Raw genomic sequence first — 25,940 nt, 5'->3', positions numbered from 1 at the left:
TGCCTTTCTGTCTCTGTATCTTGCTCAAATTAATTAATTAAAAAAAGACAGGCAGATAGTACATTAAGTGTGTAGTACATTAAGTGTGTTGGAGACTGTGTCAAAGAGCAATATGCCTGGGCCTGTTCTTCCTGTGTGATACCATACATGCTGTCCAGAGCGCAGTGTGCTGGAGAGTAGCACTCTGTAGATGATTCTACTGAAGAATAAAGAGGTGCAAGTCCTATCTCATTCAGGATCTCTAAGGCACTGGGTTAAATGCCTCTGCTTTTCGTTCATAATCATAGCCCTTTAGAGCAAGATTTATCTTTTTTTTTGGTTTTTCGAGGTAGGGTCTCACTCTGGCCCAGGCTGACCTGGAATTAACTATGTAGTCTCAAGGTGACCTCTAACTCACAGTGATCCTCCTACCTCTGCTTCCCAAGTGCTGGGATTAAAGGCGTGCACCACCATGCCCGGCTAAGATTTATTTTTTATCTTTATTTATTTAATAGAGAAAGAGAGAGAGAATGGATGTTCCAGGGCCTCCAGCCACTGCAAACGAACTCCAGACACATGCACCCCCTTGTGCATCTGGCTAATGTGGGTCCTGGGGAATTGAACCTGGGTCCTTTGGCTTTGCAGGCAAACGCCTTAACCACTAAGCCATCCCTCCAGCTGTAGAGCAAGATTTATACCTGTGTGTAGAATAGCACTGGGTCCTGAATGTTCCAAGACTGCCTTTCATTTCCAACCTTTTCTTATATTGCACACATTTGTTGAAGGAATATGTGAAAAATACATATACAAATGAATGAATAAGTCAAGACCAAATTTTCAGGACTAAGACAGTCATGATCTGTAAGCTGCCTCTGATCTCCCTGAAGTAAACAGTTTTAAGAAAACAGGATCTGTTATTCAGAAATATGAAATTCATGGGTTGGGGGTGCCGGTCAGTTGGTAGAGTATTTGCCTAACATGCAACAGTACTGGACCAGTGTATGCTGTATGGAGACCAAACTTAGAGCTTTGTGCTGTTCCCAGCCTCGGTCACAGAATTTCTTTTTGCAATAGGAAGAGGCTAATGCAGAGATGCACACCTGACGAAATTGTACAGAAAAACAGACTATTGTGTAGTGTGTTCAGCCTTAAACAGGACACCTATATCACTCCCTCCAAATTGGAGAAAATAGTGAAAGAGGGGGAAGAAAAAAAAAATGTAAGAGCTGGAAGATGGGAAGGAGTGCTGTGGATGCTGTCTTCTAGACATGATGTGACCATCACACTCATGAACTCACAGCAGCTGTGGTTTCTTATCCAAGATTGAGTCATTCAGCATCCCATCATGGATGGAGGAGAGGCTCACAAGACCCCACTGTTCTCAGAGAAGCTACGGGCAGTTAGTGATTACTGGGGGAAGAGGAGTCATGTTCTTCAGTGGTGTAGCCACTAGTAAGTAGTCTCTACTCCAGTGAACAGCCCCTACCCATGTTCATGAAAGTAACCCTTATCTAATTCAGTGGGTCACTAAAAACAGCAACAACAACAACATTCAATAGTCACTATTCTCAGGATCTGAGCCACTGAGGAATCAACTCACAGCCTTTCCATAGTCATCAGATTATGTGATTCTGCCATGGGATCAGAAGATGGCTCAGTGGATAAAGAACTTGCTGCAAAATTCTGAGTACACAAGTTTGAGTACCTAAATCCCCATGTAAAAGCCAGATGCAGTGGTAGGCTTCTGTAATCCCAGTGAGCATATGGCAAGAAGGGAAATGAAGATAGCAGAATTTCCTGGACGCTCAGGGACAGTGAGCCTGGTGAAGGAGCACTGCCTCAAAGACAAGGTGAAGATGTACCCAAAAATTGTCCTCTGACCTCTCCCTGCGCACTGTGGTATGTGTGCACCTGTACTTACATGCAGGAACACACATACACACACATACTAAATAAGTAAACAAAAATTGGTTTTTTGAGGTAGGGTCTCATTATAGCCCAGGCTGACCTGGAATTCACTATGTAGTCTCAGGGTAGTCTCGAACTCACTGCATTTCTCCTACCTCTGAGTGCTAGGACTAAAGGCATGTGGCACTATACCCAGTTTAAGTAAATAAATTTAATTAGATTTTTTTTTTTGGTTCTTTTGAGGGTCTTATGTAGCCTAGGCTATCCTTGAACTTACTATAGCAGAGGATGGCCTTGAACTCCTGATCCTCCTGCCTTTAACCTCCCAAGTACTGAGGTTACAGAAGTAACCTTCCATACCTATCTCAGATTCTTATTTATTTATTTAGTTATTTGAGAGACAGAGAGAAAGAAAGAAAGAAGCAGAGAGAGAGAAAATGGTCATGCCAGGGCCTTAAACCATTGCAAATGAACTCCAGACACATGTGCCACCCATGCATCTGGCTTACATGGGTACTGGGAAATTGAACCTGGGTCTCTAGGCTTTGCAGGCAACTGCCTTAACTGCTAAGCCATCTCTCCAGGCCTCCTATCTCAGTTTCTAAGTCTACTGCTTGGGCTCTTACATTTATGCTATTGATCATTTTAAGTTAACGTGTTTATATTTTGTAAAGCCAAGATCCAACTTCATTATTTTATATGTGAATATCCAGATGTTCCAGCCAGTAATGTTAACTAAAGCAATGGTTTTTTGTTTGTTTGTTTTTTGAGGTAGGGTCTCACTCTAGACTAGATTGACCTAGAATTCACCATGTATGTACTCTCAGGGTAGCCTCAAACTCACGATCCTCCTACCTCTGCCTCCTGAATGCTGAAATTAAAGGTGTGCACCACCACTCCTGGCTGTAATAAAAAAATAAAATGATAATAATAATTTAAAAAATGCTCCCAGCCTTATGAAACATGTCTGCAGTCCCAGCATTTGGGAAGCAGAGGTAGGAGGATAGTTGTGAGTTCAAGGCCAGCCTGAAACTACATAGTGGATTTCAGGTCAGCCTAGGCTAGAATGAGACCCCACCTCAAAAAACCAAAAACCACTAACCAGGCATGGTGGCGCACGCCTTTAATCCCAGCACTTGAGAGGCAGAGGTAGGAGGATCACCGTGAGTTCAAGGCCACCCTGAGACTACATAGTGAATTCCAGGAAAGCCTGAGCTAGAGTGAAACCCTACCTCGAAAAAAAAAAAAAACAAGCCAGGCATGGTGACGCATGCCTTTAATCCCAGCATTTGGCAGGTAGAGGTAGGAGGATCACCAAGAGTTCGAGGCCATCCTGAGACTACATAGTGAATTCCAGGACAGCCTGAGCTGGTGAGACGCTAACTCAAAAAATAAAACAAAACAAAACAACAACAAAAATTTAAAGCAAAACTAGGTGCTGAGCAGATGGAATTAGGGGCTGAAGAGATGGCTCTGAGGATAAAGAGCTCCTTTGTTCAAACTGAAGTACCTAAATTTGATCCCCAGGCTCCAGGTAAACCTTGGTGGGCTTCTTCTCTAATCCCAGTATGCTGATGCTAAAGCTGATGCTGATGCAGTAAGGGAGGTGGGGACAGGAGGATTTCCCAGAAGCTCATAGCCAGAGCAGCAAAGAACTACACAGTGAGAATCTACAGTAAGAAGCCTTGCTTCAAATGAGGGGACAGTGAGGACCTACTGAAAAGCTGTCCTCTGACCTTCACAAACACACTGTGATATACATGAGCCCACATTCACATGCACACATACATGAACATGTGTGCACACACACAAAATAATAGGGCTGGAGAGATGGCTTAGTGCCCACACTAATAAAATAATAGAGCTGGAGAGATAGCTTAGTGGTTAAGGCACTTGCCTGAAAAGCCTGAGGACTCACGTTTTCACTCTCCAGGTCTCACAGAAGCCAGATGCACAGTGACACAGGCACTCAATGTTGCACATATGCACAGGGGTCACATGTGTCTGGAGTTTGATTGCAGTAGCTGGAGGCCCTGGCATGCCAGTTCTCTCTCCACCTTCTCTTGCATTAAAAAAAAGGGCGGGGCTGGAGGCTTAGCAGTTATGGTGTTTGCCTGCAAAGCCTAAGGACCCTGGTTCAATTCTCCAGAACCCACGTAAGCCAGATGCACAAGGGGATGCATGTATCTGGAGTTCATTCAGAGTGGCCGGAGGCCCTGGTGTGCCCATTCTCTCTCTTTCTCTGTCTCTCCCTCTCCCTCTTTCTCTCTCAAATAAATCATATGTTTATATATATATATATTTAAAGCACTCAGGAGGCAGAGGTAGGAGGATCACTGTGAGTTTGAGGCCACCTTGAGACTACATAGTGCATCCCAGGTCAGCCTCAGCTAGAATGAGACCCTACCTCAAAACAAACAAACAGGGCTGGAGAGATGGCTTAGTGGTTAAGCACTTGCCTGTGAAGCTTAAGGACCCCAATTCGAGGCTCAATTCCCCAGGACCCATGTTAGCCGGATGCACAAGGGGGTGCACCAGTCTGGAGTTCCTTTACAGTGGCTGGAGGCCCTGGCATGCCCATTCTCTCTCCCTCTCTCTCTCTCTCTCTCTCTCTCTCTCTTTCTGCCTCTTTTTCTGTCTGTCACTCTCAAATAAATAAATAAAAAATAATAATAAACAAGCTGGGCGTGGTGGCACACGCCTTTAATCCCAGCACTCGGGAGGCAGAGGTAGGAGGATCACAGTGAGTTCGAGGACACCCTGAGACTAATTCCAGGTGAGCCTGGGCTAGAGTGAGTCCCTACCTCAACCCCCCCCAAATAATAATAATAATAATAATAAACAAAAAAGAATGATCCTTGTTTATGGAAAAAACAAACAACCAAACAACAACAAAAGGCCAGTCTGTTGGGCTTGCCTAAAAAATAAAAGAGAGAACTGGGCGTGGTGGTGGCACATGCCTTTAATGCCAGCACGGGAGGCAGAGGTAAGAGGATCTCTGTAAATTCGAGGCCACCCTGAGAATACAGAGCAAATTCCAGGTCAGCCTGGACTAGAGTGAAACCCTACCTCAAAAATCAAATAAAAGGGCTGGAGAGATGGCTTAGCGGTTAAGCACTTGCCTGTGAAGCCTAAGGACCCCAGTTCGAGGCTCGGTTCCCCAGATCCCACGTTAGCCAGATGCACAAGGGGGCGCACGCGTCTGGAGTTCGTTTGCAGAGGCTGGAAGCCCTGGTGTGCCCATTCTCTCTCTCCCCCTCTATCTGTCTTTCTGTGTCTGTCGCTTTCAAATAAATAAATAATTAATTTTAAAAAAATTTAAAAAAATGGGATGGAGAGATGGCTTAGTGGTTAAGCACTTGCCTGTGAAGCTTAAGGACCCCAGTTCAAGGCTCGATTCCCCAGGTCCCACGTTAGCCAGATGCACAAGGGGGCGCACGCGTCTGGAGTTCGTCTGCAGTGGCTAGAAGCCCTGGCACGCCCCGCCCCCCCCACTGTGCCTCTTTCTCTCTGTCTGTCACTCTCAAATAAATAAATAAAAATAAAAAAATTTAAAAAGAGAGAGAGAGAGAAATAAAATTAGGGCCTGGAGAGATGGCTCAGTGGTTCAAGGCACTTTCTTGCAGTGCCTGCCAGCCCAGTTCAATTCCTCAGTCACCCACAAAAAACTAGATGGGCATTCATTTGCAGCAGCAGAATATTGGGACACACACATGTGTGCACATGTGTAAATAATTAAATTTTGTTTGTTTGTTTGTTTGAGGTAGGGTCTCCCTCTAGCCCAAACTGACCTGGAATTCACTCTGTACTCTCAGGCTGGCCTCAAACTCACAGCTATCTTACTACCTCTGACTCCACAATGCTGGGATTAAAGGCATGTGCCGCCATGCCTGGCAAAAAAATGTAATGAATTAATAATTTTTAATTTTTTAATTTTTTTTTCCTTTTTGGTTTTTCAAGGTAGGGTCTCATTCTAGCCCAGGCTGACTTGGAATTCACTATGTCATCTCAGGGTGGCCTTGAACCCACAGTGATCCTCCTACCTCTGCTTCCTGAGTGCTAGGATTAAAGGAGTGTGCCACCATGCCCAGCTATTTTTATTTTTATTTTTTAATTTTTGTTTATTTTTATTTATTTGAGAGTGACAGACAAGCAGAGAGAGAGAGAGTGGGAGGGCCAGGGCTTCCAGCCACTGAAAACAAACTCCAGACCCATGTACCCCTTTGTGCATCTGGCTAACGTGGGTCCTGGGGAGTCGAGCCTCGAACTGGGGTCCTTAGGCTTCACAGGCAAGCGCTTAACCGCTAAGCCATCTCTCCAGCCCTATTTTTATTTATTTACAACTTCCATAATTATAAACAATATCTCAATTTTTTTTTGTTTTTGTTTTACGATGTACAGTCTCACTCTGGCTCAGGCTGACCTGGAATTCACTACATAGTCTCAGGATGGCCTCGAACTCATGGCAGCCCTCCTACCTCTGCCTCCCGGAGTGCTGAGATTAAAGGTGTGTGCCACCTTGCCTGGCAATATCCCAAATTTTTATTTTTGATTTTTGATTTTTTGTTTTCAAGGTAGGGTTTCACTCTAGTCCAGGCTGACCTGGAATTCACTATGTAGTCTCAGGGTGATCTCGAATTTACAGTGATCCTCATACCTCTGCTTCCCAAGCGCTGGGATTAAAGGTGTGCACCACCACGCCTAGCTCTAATTTTGAGTTTTTTTTTTTTTATTACAGACATACTTAGTATGGATGCATCATGTGTTGTTACCATACTTTCCCTCGTCCCTGCCCCCATTCCACTGGGGGCCCTCCTCAGTGAGGTTGCTGGTAATCCTATGGGGTTGTGGGTTTTGCGTTGCGGCAATAGCAGCCACCTAGGTTAACCTGAAACTTGTAACCTAGGTTGGCCTCAAACTAATAGCAGTCCTCTTGCCTTAGCCTCTACGTATTTTTTACTAAATATTTTACTAAAATTAAAAAAAATACTTAAAAAATAAGGCCAGGTGTGGTGTAGCATGCCTTTAATACCAGTACTTGAGAGGCAGAGGTAGAAGGATTGCTGTGAGTTCTAGGTCAGTATGGACTAGAGTGAGGGAGACTCTACCTTGAAATAACATTAAAAAAAGAAGAAGAAGAAGAAGACCGGGCATGGTGGCACACACCTTTAGTCCCAGCACTCGGGAGGCAGAGGTAGGTGAATCGCCGTGAGTTCGAGGCTACCCTGAGACTACATAGTGAATTCTAGATCAGCCTGGGCTAGAGTGAGACCCTACCTTGAAAAATAAAAAGAAGGAGAAAGATAAAAAAGCAGAAAGACGGGAATTAAAGAAACAAAGAAAGACAGACAGACAGACAAAACACAGCTACAGCTGGGCATGGTGGCACACGCCTTTAATCCCAGCACTCAGGAGGCAGAGGTAGGAGGATTGCCAGGAGTTCGAGGCCACCCTAGACTATGTACTGAATTCCAGGTCAGCCTGGGCTAGAGTGAGACCCTACGTCAAAAAAATAAAAACTAAAAAATAAACAAAAACATAGTTGCAACACTGGATTGTAAGAATAGCATAAGAAGGGACTGGAGTTTGATTCCTGAGTACCCACATAAAACCAGATGCACAAAGTAGCACATGGTGGCACATGCCTTTAATCTCAGGACTTGGGAGGCAGAGGTAGGAGAATTGCCATGAGTTCAAGACCAGCTTGAGACTACATAGTGAATTCTAGGCCAACTTGGGCTACAGCAAGATCCTACCTCAAAAAACTAAAAAATAAATAAATTTAAAAAAAAACACATACACACACTTGGGAGGTAGATGTAGAGGTAGAGTTCAATACCACCCTGAGACTACATAGTGAATTTCAGGTCAGCCTGAGCTAGAGTAAGACCCTACATTAAAAAAAAAGGGGGGGGGGAGTGGGGCTGGAGAGATGGCTTAACAGTTAAGTCACTTGCCTGCAAAGCCAAAAGATCCTGATTGGACTCTCCAGGACCCACGTAAGCCAGATGCACAAGGGGGTGCACGCATCTAGAGTTCGTTTGCAGTGGCTGGAGGCCCTGGTGTGCCCATTCTCTCCCTTTCTCTTTCTCTTTCTCTCTCCTTTTTTCTCTCTCTCAAATAAATAAATAAAATATATTAAAAAGAAAATAAGTAGCACATGTGTCTGGAGTTTGCAGTGGCAGGAGGTCCTGGAGTGCCCATTCTTTCTCTAAGTCTCTCTTCCTCTCTTTCTCTCTTACTCTCTCTCAAGTATAATAAACTATATGTGTGTGTGTGTGTGTGTGTGTGTGTGTGTGTGTGTGTGTTTAATAGCATAAGATACATAATGTGTGACACACAGCTTTAATCCCAGCACTCAGGAAGCAGAGGTAGGAGGATCTCTGTGAATTAGAAGCCAGTCTGAGACTACATAGTGAATTCCATCCAGGTCACACTGGGCTAAAGTGAGGATCTACCTCAAATAAAGAAACAACAACAACAAAAAAATGTAATACATGATAAAATATAGAATGGATGGGGCACAGGGGATAAGATTAACCTTGTGATTCAGAAAGGCATTCAGGAAAGTTGCTTCCTTCATGACTCTGAAAGATGAGAATTTGCACATATATCTAGCAGAAGAGTATTATAGCAATTGGAATAGTAGATGAATATCCTTTGAACCTTTATTTATTTTTATTCACTTAAACATTTTTATTAGAGAGACAAAAAGAGAAAAAGAGAGAGAGAGAGAGAATGGGCACTCCAGGGCCTCTAGCCACTGCAAATGAATTCCAGATGCATGTGCCATCATGTGCATCTGGCTTATGTAGGGGTCTGGAGAATCAAACCTGGATCCTTAGGCTTTGCAGACAAGCACCTTAACTGTTAAGCCATTCCTTCAGCCCCCCCCCCTTTATTTATGAGGCAAGCCCAACAGACTGCCCTCCCTTTTTTTTTTTTTTCCAAATTTTTATTAACGACTTCCATGATGGAGAATGGAGTTTCAAAGGGGAAAGTGGGGGGGGGAGGGAATTACCATGGAATATTGTTTACAATTATGGAGGTTGTCAATAAAAAAAGGAGGGCATCATGCAGTTCAATGGGAGAAAGAGAATCACCAGTGAAGATACTCAACAGTGGACACTGCAAGTCTTACATTTGGCCATTCTCCATCATATCCCCACCCCCTTAATCAGTCTGTCTTTTATTTTGATGTCATGATCTTTTTTTCCTATTATGATGGTCTTCTGTAGGTAGTGTCAGGCATGGTAATTCCCTCCCTCCCCCCACTTTCCCCTTAGAAACTCCACTCTCCATCATATCTCCTTTCCCTCTCAATCAGTCTCTCTTTTATTTTGATGTCATGAGCGTTTCTTCCTATTATGATGGTCTCTATTTATTTATTTTGTTTTTCGAGGTAGGGTCTCACTCTAGCCCAGGCTGACCTGGAATTCACTATGTCATCTCAGGGTGGCCTTGAACTCATGGCGATCCTCCTACCTCTGCCTCCTAAGTGCTGGGATTAAAGGTGTGTGCCACCACGCCTGGCTAAAATGTGTAGCCCAGGCTGGCCTTGAACTCTTGATCCTCCTGCCTCCACCTCTCAGCAAATTCTACCAGCGTGTGCCACCACAACTGGCTTTTTTTTCTTTTTAAAATTATTTTTATTTAGTAGAGGGAAAGAGAGAGAGAGAGAGAGAAAGAGGCACAGAGAGAGAATGGGCGTGCCAGGATCTCTAGCCACTGCAAACAAACTACAGACATATGGGCCACCTTGTGCATCTGGCTGACATGGGTCCTGGGGAATGGAACCTGGGTCCTTTGGCTTTGCAGTGAATGCCTTAAGCACTAAGCCATCTCTCCAGCCCAAAAAAGTTTTTTTTTTTTTTTTCTTTTAATTCCAGTAGAGAAGGAGAAACTTTCTCCTCCTTATCCCTGGGAAAAGGTTTAGGAAACAGTGCCAGACTGTCTTCCAGGAGTGGCTACCTTTCCCTAGCAAAGAGGATAACCACCAAGAGAAAGATTTCAATCTTGAAATCCTGCTCAATTCTTCTGCATCTTCCCGCATGCTAAATTAAATTTAAAAATCGTAGAAGGCCCAAAGGAGGACAGCAACCAGACGCGGTGGTGCTTGCTTTTAATCCCAGCACTTGGGAGGCTGGGGCAGGAGGATGGCTGTGAGTTCAAGGCCAGCCTGGGTTAATGTGAGACCCTCCCTCAAAAAAAATGACAGGGGAGTTGGTGGACTGTGTGGTGGCACGCCTTTAATTCCAGTACTTGGGAGCAGAGGTGGTGGGACTTCCCTGAGTTTGAGGCTGCCCTAAGACTACTTAGTGAATTCCAGGTCAGCCTGGGTTAGAGTGAAACCCCGCCTCAAAAACCAAAAAACCAAAACAAACAAACAAAACTCTGACACTTTTTCTTTTTTCCTTGAGAAGACTCTAACATGTGGGAGTGGCCTGTATGCCACTGGGGAAGGCGTGGAGTTGATGGGCAGGTCTAATTAACTCTATAAACTTTATCTGATGTCACAAAGAACAATTTATGTGACCATTGTTTATGACTGGTAAATGAAGCCCCACAATGGGGAGAGTAGATGCACTATCTTACTATGTGGCAGCAAATGGTAAGCGAAAAGGCTGTCACTGGTGCACAAAGTGGCCAGTGGGAATTATTGTCCAATTTATATTGTAGCTACACTGTATTGCAATTAAAAAAAAAGACGCATTTGGACTTTATGCCTCCTTTTGGGCTGAGGGTCTGGTGCAGATTTAGGGCAGGAGTTTCTGGACCTCTGCCCAGTGGAGAGAATGAGGGGAATGTCTCTCTAGTTAGAACACTATCATCAAGTAAATAACAAATGCTGGCTGAAATGAGGTGGGTGGAGAAGGAACCTTTATACACTGTTAATGGAAATGTAAGATTGTGCAGACACTATGGAAGTCAATAGGAAACTTCTTTTATTTATTTATTTATGTATATTTTTAATTTTATTTTATTTTTTGCTTTTCTGAGGTAGGGTCTCACTCTAACTGAGGCTGACCTGGATTTCACTATGTAGTCTCAGGATGGCCTTGAATTCATGGCAATCCTCCTACCTCTGGTTCATAAGTGGCTGGGATTAAAGGTGTGTGCCACCACACCCAGCATTATTTTTTTTTAAGATTTTTATTTATTCATTTATTAGAGACAGAGACAGAGGTAGAGAAGAGAGAAAGTGAGAATGGATGCGCCAGGGCCTCTACCCACTGCAAATGAACTCCAGACGCATGTGTTACTATGTGCATCTGACTTACATGGAACCTGGAGAATTGAACCTGGATCCTTAGGCTTTGTAGGCATATGCCTTAATCGTTAAGCCATATCTCCAGCCCTCTTTATTTATTTAGTTTTAATTTTTTGTTTATTTTTATTTATTTGAGAGTGATAGAGCGAGAAAGAGTCACATAGAGAGAGAGGTGTGTGTGTGTGTGGGGGGGGCTGAATGGGCATGCCAGGGCCTCCAGCCACTGCAAAGGAACTCCAGATGCATGCACCACCTTGTGCATCTGGCTTACGTGGGGTCCTGGGGAATCGAGCCTCAAATCAGGGTCTTTAGGCTTCATAGGCAAGTGCTCAACTGCTAAGCCATCTCCCCAGACCTCTTTTTTTTTTTTTATTTTAAAATATTTGAGAGAGAGAAAGATCTAGAAGAAGCATGTACAGAGAGGGAGTAGGCATGTCAGGGCCTTCAGCCACTGCAAATGAACTCCAGATGCATTTGCTACTTTGTGCATCTGGCTTATGTGGGTCCTGAGAAATTGAGCCTGAGTCCTTAGGCTTTGTAGCCATTTCTCCAGCCAACCCCCTTTTAAATTTTTTTTCTTTTTCAAATTTTTTTTTATTAACAACTTTCATGGTTATAAAAAATATCCCATGGTAATGCCCTCCCTCCCCCCCACTTTCCCCTTTGAAACACCATTCTACATCATATCCCCTCCCCCTCTCAATCAGACTCTTTTATTTTGATGTCATGGTCTTTTCCTCCTATTATGATGGTCTTGTGTAGGTAGTGTCAGGCATCGTGAAGTCATGGATATCCAGGCCAGTTTTGTATAGGGGGAGTACATTTTAAGGAGTCCTACCCTTCCTTTGGCTCTTACATTCTTTCTGCCACCTTTTCCACATCAGACCCTGAGCCTTGGAAGGTGTGATAGATATATTGCAGTGCTGAGCACTCCTGTCACTTCTTTCCAGCACCATGATGCCTTCTGAGTCATCCCAAGGTCACTGCCATCTGAAAAGAGAAGATTCTCTACCAAAAGTAAGAGTAGCACTTATATGGGTATGAATATTAAGAGAAGTGCTTACTGGGCAGTTTGGTGAGCATAGTATATACTTTTAGCCAGACGTCAGCAGATGTTACACCCCAGGGGCTCATGACTACCCCTGTCTTAAGTTTTCAGTATCAGGGATGTATCCCTTCCTTGGAGAGGGCCGCCAGTCCAATTAGAGGGCAGTTGGTTTCCTCCATGACAGACATGCCACTATTGCACCCATTGGCTCATTTGGCCTGGCTGGCCAAATATAAGGCTTGCAATGTCCACTGTTGAGTATCTTCACTGGTGATCTCTTTCCCCCATTGAACTGCATGTAAAATGGCTTCTTCCAGCTTTCTGTCAGCTGGTCTACATGGAGGAGGTTATCAGCTCAGTTCCAGCAGGAGTTCTCAGTGGCCTTGTAGCCCAAGTATGTGGCTTCTTCAACAATAGGGTCTTACCATCTATTCCTGGTGGGAAACCAAGGGCCTCAGCAATGGCCTATAATGTTTTGGGGGCATCAGGGACCTCCTTGGCCAATAACTCACTGGAAGGCATCCCATCCCTGGCACTGAAATTTTTCTGGAACAATCTACAGCTCCTGAGTGTTCTATTGTCCAAAAAAGTAGGTTTCCATGTGATTTATTTATATCCTCTTAGATTTTGATTAGCCCTCCCTCTACCTTTCCTTACTCAATCTCTTCCTCTGACCTCACATGGGCCTTTTTAACCCCATTACTCTATTCTTTTTTTTTTTTCCATTAATCTATTCTTGTACTTACATATATACAATATCATCCTATTAAGTACCCCCTCCCTTCCTTTCTCTTCTCTTTATATCTCTTTCCTAGATTACTGGCCTTTGCTACTGAGTTTTCTTCCTAATCACACAGAAGTCCAGTCATCTGTAGCTAGGATCCACATATGAGAGATAACATGCCATGTTTGGCTTTCTGTGCCTGGGTTACCTCACTTAGTATAATCCTCTTCAGATCCATCCATTTTCCTGCAAATTTCATAACTTCATTTTTCTTTACCGCTGAGTAGAACTCCATTGTATAAATGTGCCATATCTTCATTATCCACTCATCAGTTGAGGGACATCTAGGCTGGTTCCATTTCCCAGCTATTATAAATTGAGCAGCAATAAACATGGTTGAGCACATACTTCTAAGGAAATGAGTCCTTAGGATATATGCCTAGGAGTGCTGTATCTGGGTCATATGGTAGATCTATTTTTAGATGTCCTCGGAACCTCTACACTGATTTCCATAATGGCTAGGCTAGATTGCATTCCAACCGTGTAGAAGGGTTCCTCTTTTTCCACATCCTTGCCAGCATTTATGGTCATTTGTTTTCATGATGGTAGCCAATCTGACAGGAGTGAGATGGAATCTCAATGTCGTTTTGATCTGCATTTCCCTGATGACTAGGGATGTAGAATATTCTTTCAGATGCTTATATGCCATCTGTATTTCTTTTGAGAACTCTCTATTTAGTTCCATAGCCCATTTTTTGATTTGCTTGTTTGATTTCTTCTTATTTTTTTTGAGTTCTTTGTATATACTTGATATTAATCCTCTATCAGATGCATAGCTGGCAAAGATTTTTTTCCCATTCTGTAGGTTGCCTCTTTGCTGTATTCACTGTGTCCTTTGCTGTACAAAATCTGTAATTTCATGAGGTCCCAGTGGTTAATCTGTGGTTTTATTGCCTGAGCAATTGGGGTTATATTCAGGAAGTCTTTGCCAAGACCAATATGTTGAAGGATTTCCCCTACTTTTTCCTCTAGCAGTTTCAGATTTAAAAAGTTTTAAATATATTTTATTTATTTATTTGAGAGAGACAAAGTGACAGAGAGAGGGGAGAGAATGGGTGCTTAAGGGTCTCCAGCCACTGCAAACAAACTCCAGATGCATGTGCCACCCTGTGCATCTGGCTTATGTTGGTCCTGGAGAATCGAACTGGGATCCTTTTTGGGTTTGCAGGCAAATACCTTAACTGCTCAGCCATCTCTTCAGCACTGCCCCCCCCCCCCCCGCCTTTTTTTTCCCTAAGGCAGGATCTTGCTGCAGCCCAGGCTGACATGGAATTCACTGTAGCTCCAAGCTGGCCTTGAGCTCATGGTGCTTCTCCTGCCTCCTACGATTAGAGGCTTAAAAGCACCAAGTTCATCTGGACTTCTTTTGCAGTGGCTAGATGCTCTGGTGCACCCATTCTCTGTATCTGCCTTTTTTTTTATCCCTTCCTGAAATTAAAAAAATATTTTTTAAGAGCTGGAGGTAGTGGCACACACCTTTACTCCCAGAACTCAGGAGGCAGAGGTAGGAGGATAGCTTTGAGTTCGAGGGTAGCCTGAGACTACATAGTGAATTCCAGGTCAGCCTGGGCTATAGTTAGACCCTACCTCAAGAAACTGAAAAACTATTAAAAAAAATGTAGGGCTGGAGAGATGGCTTAATGCTTAAGGCACTTGCCTGCAAAGCCAAAGGATCCAGGTTGGATTCCTCAGTACCCATGTAAAGCCACATTCACAAGGTGGTGCATGCAGTGGTGAGAGTTCCTGGTGTGCCTATTATCTCTCTCTCTCTGCTTCTTTCACTCACTCACTCTCTCTCAAATAAACTGAATAAAATATTTTAAAAATGTAAAACTAGGAGCTGGGCATGGTGGCACACACCTTTAATCCCAGCACTGGAAAGGCAGAGGTAGGAGGATCACCATGAGTTCAAGGCCAGCCTGAGACTTCATAGTGAAATCCAGGTCAGCCTGAGCTAGAGTGAATCCCTACCTTGAGAAAAAACAAACAAACAAACAAAAACTGCAAAACTAGAAGTACCATATGATTCATATATTGTTCTTATGTATATATCCAAGGGATTCTAAATTGGCATACTACAGAGATACTTGCACATCCACATTTATTGTGACACTATTCATTATTAATAGCCATGTTATGGAATCATTTAAATGTCCACCAACAGATGAATGGATAAATAAAATATGATATAATATATATATCATGGAGTTTTATTTATTTATTTAAAGATCTATTTTTACTTATTTATCTTTTGTTTATTTTTACTTATTTGAGAGTGACAGAGAGAGAGAGAGAGAGAATGGGTGCACCAGGGCCTCCAGCCACTGCAAACGAACTACAGACGCATGTGCCACCATGTGCATCTGGCTTACTTGGGACCTGGAGAATCGAACCTGGGTCCCAGCTTGACCTGGAATTCACTATGTAGTCTCAGAGTGGCCTTGTACTCCTGGTGATCCACCTATCTCTGCCTCCCAAGGGCTGGGATTAAAGGTTTGCGCCATCATGCCTGGCCTGATGGTGGTTTTTAAAAAATTATTTTATTTTATTCATTTGTTTTGGTTTTTTGAGGTAGGGCCTCACTTTATCTCAGACTGACCTAAAATTCACTATATAGTCTCAGAGTGGCCTTGAACTCACGGTGATCCTCCTACCTCTACCTCCCGAGTGCTGCAATTAAAGGCATGCACCACCATGCTTGGCTAAAAGTATTTTTTTTAAAGTTTATTTAACAGAGAGAGGGAGAGAGAAAGAGATAGATAGAGTGAGAACAAGTGCATCAGGGCCTCCAGCCACTGTAAATGAATTCCAGATGCATGCGCCACCTTCTGCATCTGGCTCATGTGGGTCCTGGGGAGTTGAACATGTGTCCTTTGGCTTTGCAGAAGCTCTTTCATCACTAAGCCATCTCTCCAGCCCTACAATGGAATATTATTCAGCCACAAAGGAAAACAAATGACCTCTAGAGATGACTTAGTTGGTAAACTGCCATGCAAGCATAAGGACTTGAGCTGAGATCCCCAGCTCATAAGTAAAAGCAGGGCACAGTCACATGCGTTGGGAGGCAGAGAGAGAGAAGACACCAGAGCCTGCTGACTGGCTTGTCTGTTCAAATAGGTTAGGATTAGGTTCAGGTGAGAGACCCTGGCTCAGAAAGTAAGGTGGCACAGTTGCTCAGATTCTCAATGTGGAGCCTGCCTGCTTTTCTGAGTTCTAATTCAAAAAGTATAACTTTTCCTTTTTTTCCCTCTTCTTTGAATACTGGCTGAAATCTTAAGCATGCTAGCCCTGATAATTTAAGGGCGTTTCCACTTTTTTTAAAATGAATAAATCCTTTTTGCTTTAATAATAATCATTATTATTATTAGGGCTGGAAAGATGGCTTAGCAGTTAAGGCATTTGCCTGCAAAGCCGAATGACCTCAGTTCGATTCCCCAGGACTCACAAGGTGGCACATGCATCTGGAGTTTGTTTGCAGTGGCTGGAGGGCCTGGTGTGCTCATTTCTCTTTCTCTCTCTCTGTCTCTGTGTATGTCTGCCTCTTTCCCTCTCTCAATCTCTGAAATAAATAAAAATTTTAAAATCATCATCATTATTATTACTATCATTATTTTGGTTTTTGAGGTAGGGTCTCACTGTAGCCCAGGTTGATCTGGAATTTACTATGCAGACTCAGGGTGGCCTTGAACTCATGACAATCCTCCTACCTTTGCTTCCCTAGTGCTGGGATTAAAAGTATGTGCCACCATGTCTGCCCTAATTAAAATTATTTTATTTTGGGTTGGGGAGATGGCTCAGCAGTGAAGGTACTTATTTGCAAAGCATAATGACTCACTGCCCATGTAAAGCCAGATGCACAAAGTGGCGCATGCATCTGGAGTTCCCTTTTCAGTGGCTGGAGGCCCTGGGCACACCCATTCTGTCTGTCTTCTCTGTATCTCTCTCTGCAAATAAATGTAAGTAAAGTTTAAATTTTTTAAAATTTATTTGAGAGAAAGAGGCAAAGGGAGAGAGAGAGAGAGAGAGAGAGAGAGAGAGAGAGAGAGAGGGAGAGAGGAAGAAAGAATGGGTCCACCAGCCCTTCTAGCCACTGCAAACAAACTCCAGACACATGTGCTGCATTGTGCATCTGGCTTACATGTGTACTGGGAAATTGAACCCGGGTCCTTAGGCTTTGCAGGCAAGCGTCTTAACTGCTAAGCCCAAGTACAGGTATTTTTAAAGGTGCGTGTATGTGCCACCATGCTTGGCTACATTTTTTTTTCAAGGTAGAGTCTCACTCTAGCCCAGACTAACCTGTAATTTACTCTGTAGTCCCAGGGTGGCCTTGAACTCATGGTGATCCTCCTAGCTAAGTCTCCCAAATGCTGGGATTAAAAGTGTGAGCCAACATGTCTGGCCTCAGCTACTTTTTAAAATTTGTATTTATTTGCAAGTGTGGGGGGGTACACCAGGGCCTCCAGGCATTGCAAATGAACTCCAGATCCATGTACCACTTGCTTCATCTGGCTGTACATAAATACCAGGGAATGGAGCTTGGGTCATTAGGCTCTACAGGTAAGTGCCTTAATTGCTGAGCAATCTCCAGCTCTGCTTTTTTGTCTCCCTTATTTATTTGCAAGTAGAGGGAGAGTAAGAGAATATGAGAGAGAAAATGGCTGTGCCAGGGCCGCCTGCCACTACAAAGGAACTCTAGATGCATGTACCTCTTTATGCATCTGGCTTTAAGTGCAAATTGTAGAACTGTATCCAGGCTGTCAGTCTTTGCAATCAAGTGACTTTAATCACTGAGTCATCTCTCCAGCCCTCCTAGGGTTTTTTGAGCTAGGGTCTTACTCTAGCCCAGGCTGACCTAAAATTTACTATGTAGTTTCAGGGTGGCCTGAAAGTCACATCAATTCTCTTTTTAAAATTAATTAATTAATTAATTAATTTGAGAGTGACAGAGAGAGAGAGAGAAAGAGGCAGAGAGCAAGAGAGAGAATGGGCATGCCAGGGCTTACAGCCACTGCAAATGAACTCCAGATGCGTGTGACCCCTTGTGCATCTGGCTAACGTGGGTCCTGGGGAATCGAGCCTCGAACTGGGGTCCTTAGGCTCCACAGGCAAGCGCTTAACCGCTAAACCAACCCTCCAGCCCCACATCAATTCTCTTAACTCTGCCTCCCAAGTGCTGTGATTAAAGGCGTGCCCCACCACATCCAGTTGGTTTTTTGTTTTTATGAGGCAGGTTCTCACTCTAGTCCAGGGTGATCTAGAACTCATTTTGTTTGAGATACAGAGGAGAAAGAGAGTGAAAGGAGAAAAAGACTATATATATACCGGGGAAATCAAACCCAGGCCAGAAGGCTTTGCAAGCAAGCACCTTTAACTGCTGAGCCATCACCCAGCTTATAATTTATCATTATTATTATTATTTTGGTTTTTTCGAGGTAGGGTCTGACTCTAGCCCAGGCTGTCCTGGAATTCACTATGTAGTCTCTTAGGGTGGCCTCGAACTCACGGTGATCCTCCTACCTCTGCCTCCCGAGTGCTGGGATTAAAGCAGTGCGCCACCATGCCCGGCTTAAATTTGGTTTTTATTTATTTGACACAAAGAGAGAGAGAGGGTGGGGAGAGGGAGGGAAAGAGAAAGGGAGGGAGAGTATGGGCGCGCTAGGGCCTCCAGCCACTGTAAACGAACTCCAGACCTCCAGACGCGCCCTGGCTAACGTGAGTCCTGAGGTATGGAACCTGGGTCTTTTGGTTTTTCAGGCAAACGAATTTAACTGCTAAGCTATTCCTCCAGCCCTAAATTTGGCTTTTTAACAATGACTAATTCGCACATCATGTAGGTAGCGTTACATGGCTGCTGGCCAAAAACTCGGTATCTACCACTTATGGCCTCTTTACACTCAGACCACCTGCTTTCACTTGGAGGCGGTGTCTTGGCCCTCCACGACCTCTTTGTCATGGCGTCTGCTTTGCGTCAACTAGCTGAGGTTGCCTGCGCAAGGCAGGTGTGGACCTTCCCAAGATGGCGGGGGCCGGGGGGACATCAGGGCGCAGTGGGCGGAGCCGCGCCGCTGGAGGCGGGGCAAGCAAGGCTGAGGGGTCGGGCTAGCAGGCGTGCCGCTCTTGAAGTAGGCAGGCTCAGCGCGCTTGCGCGGAGCGGCCTTGCGCTCTGTGGCTGTGCTGTGAGGCAGTGGCGGGGGGAAGGCACCGGTGGGGCCGACTGGCAGGCTGAGGAGAGAAGCGGGTGAGCGAAGTCCCAGTGCGCGCCGCGGCGGCCGGGGGACCTTCCCCTTCCGGGCGTGGAAAGCCGAACGGAGCGGACCCGCATCGGGAGGGAGCGAGGAGGCACTTGTGTCGACTCCGCCCGGCCTCTGTGGGCTTCGGCGCTTGGGTCGCGGGGCCCGGCTTCCTCAGCACAGCCAGCTTCGGCCGCCCGCAGAGCGCGTCCCCAGCGCTTCGGAAGCCCCGGCGCCTGCCCGGGCTCTCGGCGGGGAGGATGACGGAGCTGCAGTCGGCGCTGCTACTCAGACGACAGCTGGCAGGTGAGCGGCGGACGGCGGGGCGCAGGGCCCGGCCGCGATCGCGGACAGCCGAGCCCCTCGCCGCCTCCGGCCGACGGCCAGCGCGGCAGAGGGACCCGGGCCGCCGCCAGGGTGGGAGTGTGAGGTCCGGGAGGCCGGCCGGGCCGACACTTCTTTGGCCGGCTGTGGGAGGGCGTTGGGGGCGGGGACGCGCCCCAGCCTCGCCCTCGGACGGGGCCCCCGAAGCCCGGGGTGTCGGCTGCGGGAGGTCGCTCCCTCCCTCCCTCCCCCACGGTCGCTGGAGCGCTGCGGGGGAGGGGCGTGTGTCCCGGTTCGGGAGGACCCTCTGGAGGGGCGGGCCGCGGCGGAGACCTCGGGGACATCGCCAGCGTCCGGCCCCGGGGTCCCGAGTTACGGCGGAGGCGGGGGGCCGAGATTGGGCGAGCCGGTGCGGGGAAGCTCGGCTAGGCGCGCAAAACTTGTCCCCACCCCCCCAGCGCGGGGTCCGCGGAGTTGGGGCCGACAACAAAAGCGGCGGCGCGGGCGCTGGCGCGGGGTCCGAGAGCGCAGCGGGCTGCGGGACGCCGCCTCGCCTGCCCGCGCCTGGCACGAGCTCCGGCTGCGCCGCCCGGCTGGGGGAGGGTAGGAGCGGGCACTGGGGAGAGCCGCTCCGCTCGCTCGCCCGCCGCCCGGGGCTTTGTGTTCACCGCCGCCCGGGCTCCCGCGCAGGCAGTCGGCTGCGGTCCGCCGCGGGCTCTGGCCGGGAGCGGCGGCGCGGCGGCTGAGTCGGCCTCCCCGGAGGAGCCTCCGTCCCCCTCCCCCATTGTCCCGGCCTCCGGCCGTTTGCGGCTTCCAGGTTGACTTTTTAGGGGGTTGGCTCCTACTCTGCTAGGACTCTGTGAGCGGAGCATGCGCGCCGGAGGCGTACGTGTGCGGAGTGGAAGGGGGGGAGGTGGCGGGTTGGTGGCTTCACAATGCCGCCCCACGTGCTGCCAGATTTAAAGAGAAATGAACCAGTAGTTACCCCTGTTGTCCAACGCCCAGCGTGTGTCATTCTGAGTTCAGCAGGTCTTCCCCCCTATCAACCCTGTCTCCAGAAAAGCCCTGCTTCCTACGTCCTCCGCCTCTCCGCCAATCTGAAAACTGCAACGAAAATAAATGAAATAGATGGCTGCGAGTTTGAGGTGTCAGTTAAATCACATTTACGGCTTCTTAAGGAGAAGGTTGTTGAGGGCTGTTACAGATTGTATAATTCGGTTTATTATTAGACTATGAGCAAGCAGGACTGGACAAGTATTAAAGTTCTAGACGGTCAGAAGCAGTAACTTGAAGTGAATGAAGTTCTCATGATACTCTCTACTCATCAGAAATCAGATATAGAGAAAGCAATGAAAGAATATATATATATATTTATATATTTACATTCTATATTTGTAAACAGGCCTTTTCTATGACCCCTTCCCCCCGAGTTTATTTTGGAGGAAGAAATTAAGATTTTGTCTGCCTGTGAATTCTTGAGTCAATTAGTTTTTATTATGTGGTGAAACTATTAAGCAGAATAAAAGTACTTGCCAGGTTTGGTGCCATACACCTTTCATTCCAGCATTCTGGAGGCAGAGGTAGGAGGTTCGTCCTGAGTTCGAGGCTATTCTGAGACTAGAGTGAATTCAAGGTCTGTCTGGGCTAGAGTGAAACCTTGTAGATTCTTTTGCACCTTCCAAAATATACATCTTTTTCATTGCATAATGGTTGAAGTGCTGTTGTAATACAGATTTAGTTCCTTTATTTTTATTTTAATATTTTGGCTTTTTTGAGGTAGGGTTTCGCTCTAGCCTAGGCTGAGCTGGAATTCACTATGTAGTCTTAGGGTGGCCTGGAACTCATGACAATACTCCTACCTCTGCCTCCTGAGGGCTGGGAGTAAAGGCTTTCTCCACCACACCTGGCAAAGTTACAGTTTCTAAGAAATTAAAGTATGATTAATGTTAGCAGTAGCAATATGTCAAGAATTTCCTACCTATTTGTGAACTGATGGTTATGAAAACTTGGTTCAGCTTTGCAAATATTTTTTATTTTTTTATTTGGAAGCAGAGAAGAGAGACAGACAGAGAATGAACACACCAGGGCCTCCAACCACTGCAAATGAACTCCAGACACATGGACCACTTTGTGCATCTCTGGCCTTACTGGCTATTGGTGAATTGAACCTTGGTCCTTAGGCTTTGCAGGCAAGTGCCTTAGCTGCTAAGCCATTTCTTCAGCCCCCATCTTTGCATTCTTATATTGACAATTAGAAATAATTGTTAAGACACTTCTCAAAGATTTTTGGAAGTGATTAGCTTTCTTTTTTGTAAATTAGTAATCAACTTTCTTATGGGGCACACTAAAATATACTTTAAGATAGAATGATTTAGTTTGTAACTTTTTAAGCTTAATGCTTAAAATGTATAGAGCAAAGCTGGGCATGGTGGTGCATGTCTTTAATCCCAGCACTTGGGAGGCAGAAGTAGGATGATTGCCATGAGTTCGAAGCCATCCTGAGACTACATAGTGAATTCTGGGTCAGCCTGGGCTAGATAAATAAGTAAACAAATAAAACCACTTGAAAATGGTAAAGAATGGTAAAATGTATGTAGTCTGTTGAAGTCAGTGAACTTGTAAAAAGTTTGATAATGTTTAAATTTTTTTTTGGTTTTGGTTTTTCGAGGCAGAGTCTTGCTCCAGACCAATTAGACCTGAAATTCACTATGCAGTCTTAGGGTGGCCTAGAAGTCATGGTGATCCTCCTACCTTGGCCTCCCCACTTAAGTGCTGGGATTAAAGGTGTGCTTCACCATGCCTGGCCAAATGCTTAAATTTTGAGTAGATAACAACTACTTAAATTTCAGAAACTTAGAATTTATTGGGCCAGTAGTCTCAGAGATAAAGATTTTAATTCATTACCTGGGAAATTTGTTACTGTAATGAAGAATTAGGTTACTTTTGTAGTTGAGCAAAGTGGTCTCTTGGGGCTGGGGATGTGACTCAGGTTAAAGGTGATTGCTTGCAAAGCCTGAAGGCCTTGGTTCTGTTCCCCAGTACTCACAGCCAGATGCATTAAGTGGCACATGCATCTGGAGTTGGGTTGCAGTGGCAAAAGGCCCTAGTGGGCCCATGTTTGCTCCGGTGCTTTCTCTGGAGCTTTTTAGTAGCAGGGGAGCACAGCTATTCCTATACCCTTGATGGAAGACTGGTCCTCCTCTATGCCAGGAAGGCCAAGCTTGCAGCTTTGGGAGGGATGCACATGGAGCAGTGAGGGATGAGGGAACATCCCCCTGGCTAGTCAGATCAGGCCAGCCAATCCTGGTGATCAGTAGGGTGACATCTAGATGTCACAACAAGATTGCCCTCACATCCTCTCTCTTTCAAATGAAAAGTATTGGGAAAAATGTACTAGTGATATTTGGGGCTAATTATTATTGGGGAGACCTGTTTTGGGTATTACAGATTGAAGCATTTCTGCTTTGTAACCACAAGATGCTAGTAGTATGTCCCTCATTTGTGGCAACCAAAGTGTTTTGCCAAAAGTCCCATGAGACAAAATTGTTACAGGTTGAAAACCACTGGATAAGGTGTTTTTAGTAAAGACCGTTATGGCTATTGTGAAGCCAGTAACACCTAACAGTCATGAAATCATATAGTGTATTTTAAAAATATTTGAGGTGCTGGTCGTGGTGATGCACACATTTAATCCCAGCAGTCTGGAGGCAGAGGTAGGATGATGGCCATGAGTTTGAGGCCACCCTGAGACTACATAGTGAATTCCATGTCAGCCTGGACTAGACCAATACCCTACCTCAAAAAAAAACCCCAAAAAACAAATTGAGGGAGAGAATGAATGAATGAATAGGAGAATGGACACATCAGGGCCTTCTGCTGTTGTAAAAAAAAAAAAAAAAAACAACCCAGATGTATGCAGCACTTTGTGCCTCTGGCTTTACTTGAGTTGGACCTGGGGCCACCAGGCTTTGTGAGCAAGCACTTTGAGCTGCTAATATATTATCCCAATTAAAAAAAATTTATTTATTTATTTGCAAGCAGTGAGAGAGAATTAAACAGACAGATAGAAGAGGCCACACCAGGGCTTCTTGCTGCTGCAAACAAATTCCTGATATACTCTGTATATCTGACTTTACATGAATACTGGGGAAATTGAACACAGGCCCTTTGCCTTTTTTTTTTTTTTTTTTTGGTCTCTTCCCCTCCCTCCCCCACACCCAGGTAGGGTCTCACTCTAGCCCATGCTGACCTGGCACTTGCTCTGCAGTCCAAGACTGGGCTCATGGTGATTCTCCTACCTCTACCTCCCAAGTGTTGAGATTAAAGGCATGTGCTACCACCCCTAGCTTTTCTTTTGGTTTTTCAAGGTAGGTTCTTGCTGTAGCCCAGGCTGACCTGGAATTCACTATGTTGTCTGAGGGTGGTCTTGAATTTACTGGTGATCCTCCTACCTCTGCCTTTTTAAAAAAAATTTACTTATTTGCAAGCAGAAAGAGAGGGGGGGGGGAGACAGACAATAGCCCACCAGAGCCCCAGTTACTGCAAGTGGACTCTAGATATATATGCCACTTTGTGCATCTGGGTGTATATGGTTACTGGAGAATTGAACTCTGGTCCTTAGGCTCTGTGGGAAAATGCCTTAACCACTGAGTGGCAGGTTCTTACTCTACCCCAAGCTAATGTTGAAGTGATTCCTTTGGGGCTGGGGATGTGGATCAGAGATTAAAGGCTCTTTCTTGCCTCACTTCCCCCCCCCCCGCCCCCCGTATGTGTGTATATATGTATGTAGAGAGAGAGAATATGAGTAAGAGAGAATGGGCCTCTTGCCACAGCAAATGAACTTCAGGTGCCTGTGCCAGTTTGTATTCCTCCCTTTATATGGATACTGGGGATTCCAGGCCAGCAGGCTTTGTAAACAAGTGCCTTTAACTGCTGAGTCATCTCTCCATTCCTTAGAACTCACTCTGTAGCCCAGGTTAGCCTTGTACCTGGAATTAAAGGAGTACACCACTACTCCCACTCCCTGCTTGGCCTAGATTCTCTCCCCCCCCACCCGAGATGGGGGTCTCACTCTAGCCCAGGCTGACCTGGAATTCACTCTGTTCTCAGGGTGGCCTCGAACTCATGGTGATCCTCCTACCTCTGCCTCCCAAGTGCTGGGATTAATTAAAGGTCTGTGCCACCACAGGTGGCTGCTGCTTTTTTTCTTTCTTTCTTTCTTTTTTTTTTTTTTCGAGGTAGGGTCTTACTCTAGCTCAGGCAGACATGGAATTCACTATGTAGTCTCAGATTGGCCTCTGCCTCCTGAGTGCTGGGGTTAAAGACTTGTGCCACTACACCTGGCTTTCTTTCTTATAAGAGTGAGGAAGAGAGAGAGAGAATGGGTAGAGAATGGGTACACCAGGTTCCCTACCCACTGCAAAGGAACCCCGGACATGTGCACCACCTGGTGCGTTTTGCTTACCTGGGTACTGGGGAATCAAACCTTAGTCCTTTGGCTTCACAGGCAAACAATTTAACTGCTAAGCCATCTCTCCAGGGCCCCCCACCTTTTTAGAAAATGATTTATTTGAGGGGGATAGAAAGAGAAGGGGGGGGTCTGTACAGCCACTGTAAATGAACTCCAGATGCATGTGCCACCTTGTACATCTGGCTTACATGGTCCTGGGGAACTGAACCTAGGTCCTTTGGCTTTGCAGGCAAGCACCTTAGCTGCTTAGCCATCTCTCCAGCCCTTTAAAAGTTTTTTTATTATCTATTTATTTACTTATATTGGTTTTTCAAGGTAGGGTCTCACTCTATCTAGCTCAAGCTGCCCTGGAGTTCACTATGTTATCTCGGGGTGGTCTTGAATTCACAGAGAACCTCCTACCTCTGCTTCCCGTGTGCTGGGATTAAAGGCACGTGCCACCTCAGCCAGCTATTTGTTCTTTTTGAGGTAGGGTCTCACTCTAGCTCTGGTTAAAGACATATGTCACCATGCCAACCTCTGTGGGTTCTTTACCGAGGATTGACATGCACTGTGCAAAGCACGTTACGTACATTATCTCATTTAATCTTCCTAAAAGGAAATAAGGGCTTAGTGAGGTTAAATAACTTGCTCAAGGTCAAACAGGTAATACTAATGCAGTTGCTATAACTAGGGTTTTCTTATTTTTAGATACTGTTGTTTTTGGTTGGGTAAATTGCTCCCTATGGAGCAGTACTTGATACAATCATGAGGCAGTGTTTTTAAAAGTTCAGGTACTGGGGCTGGGAGATGACTCAGCTGTTACAGACTCTTGCTTGCAAAGCCTGCCAGCCAGCGTTCAATTCCCCAACACTCACATACAGCTAGAATCAAAGTGGTACATTCATGTGGAGTTCACTTGTGGAGGCAAGAGACCTTGGCACACC

At 45.5% G+C, this 25,940-nt stretch overlaps 2 protein-coding genes across 2 annotated transcripts in view; one reads left to right on the top strand and one right to left on the bottom strand.

The window, feature by feature from the left end:
- Positions 1 to 18,943, bottom strand: part of Spns3 (sphingolipid transporter 3 (putative)) — a 133,581-nt gene extending 114,638 nt beyond the window's left edge. The window contains exon 1 of the mRNA XM_045159530.1: positions 18,835 to 18,943. Coding sequence (XP_045015465.1) covers positions 18,835 to 18,943 — 109 coding nt within the window. The remainder of the gene's footprint in view (positions 1 to 18,834) is intronic.
- Positions 18,944 to 19,145: 202 nt separating this feature from the next.
- Ube2g1 (ubiquitin conjugating enzyme E2 G1) overlaps positions 19,146 to 25,940 on the top strand; it is a 92,497-nt gene continuing 85,702 nt past the window's right edge. Inside the window, exon 1 of the mRNA XM_004672402.3 lies at positions 19,146 to 19,526. Within this exon, the coding sequence (XP_004672459.1) occupies positions 19,481 to 19,526 (46 nt within the window). The 5' untranslated portion in view covers positions 19,146 to 19,480. The remainder of the gene's footprint in view (positions 19,527 to 25,940) is intronic.

This window comes from Jaculus jaculus, chromosome 9, assembly GCF_020740685.1.
Source record: "Jaculus jaculus isolate mJacJac1 chromosome 9, mJacJac1.mat.Y.cur, whole genome shotgun sequence".
NCBI lineage: Eukaryota > Metazoa > Chordata > Mammalia > Rodentia > Dipodidae > Jaculus > Jaculus jaculus.
The sequence above is the reverse complement of the archived record's forward strand: the minus strand, read 5'-3'. Positions and strand labels throughout refer to the sequence as shown.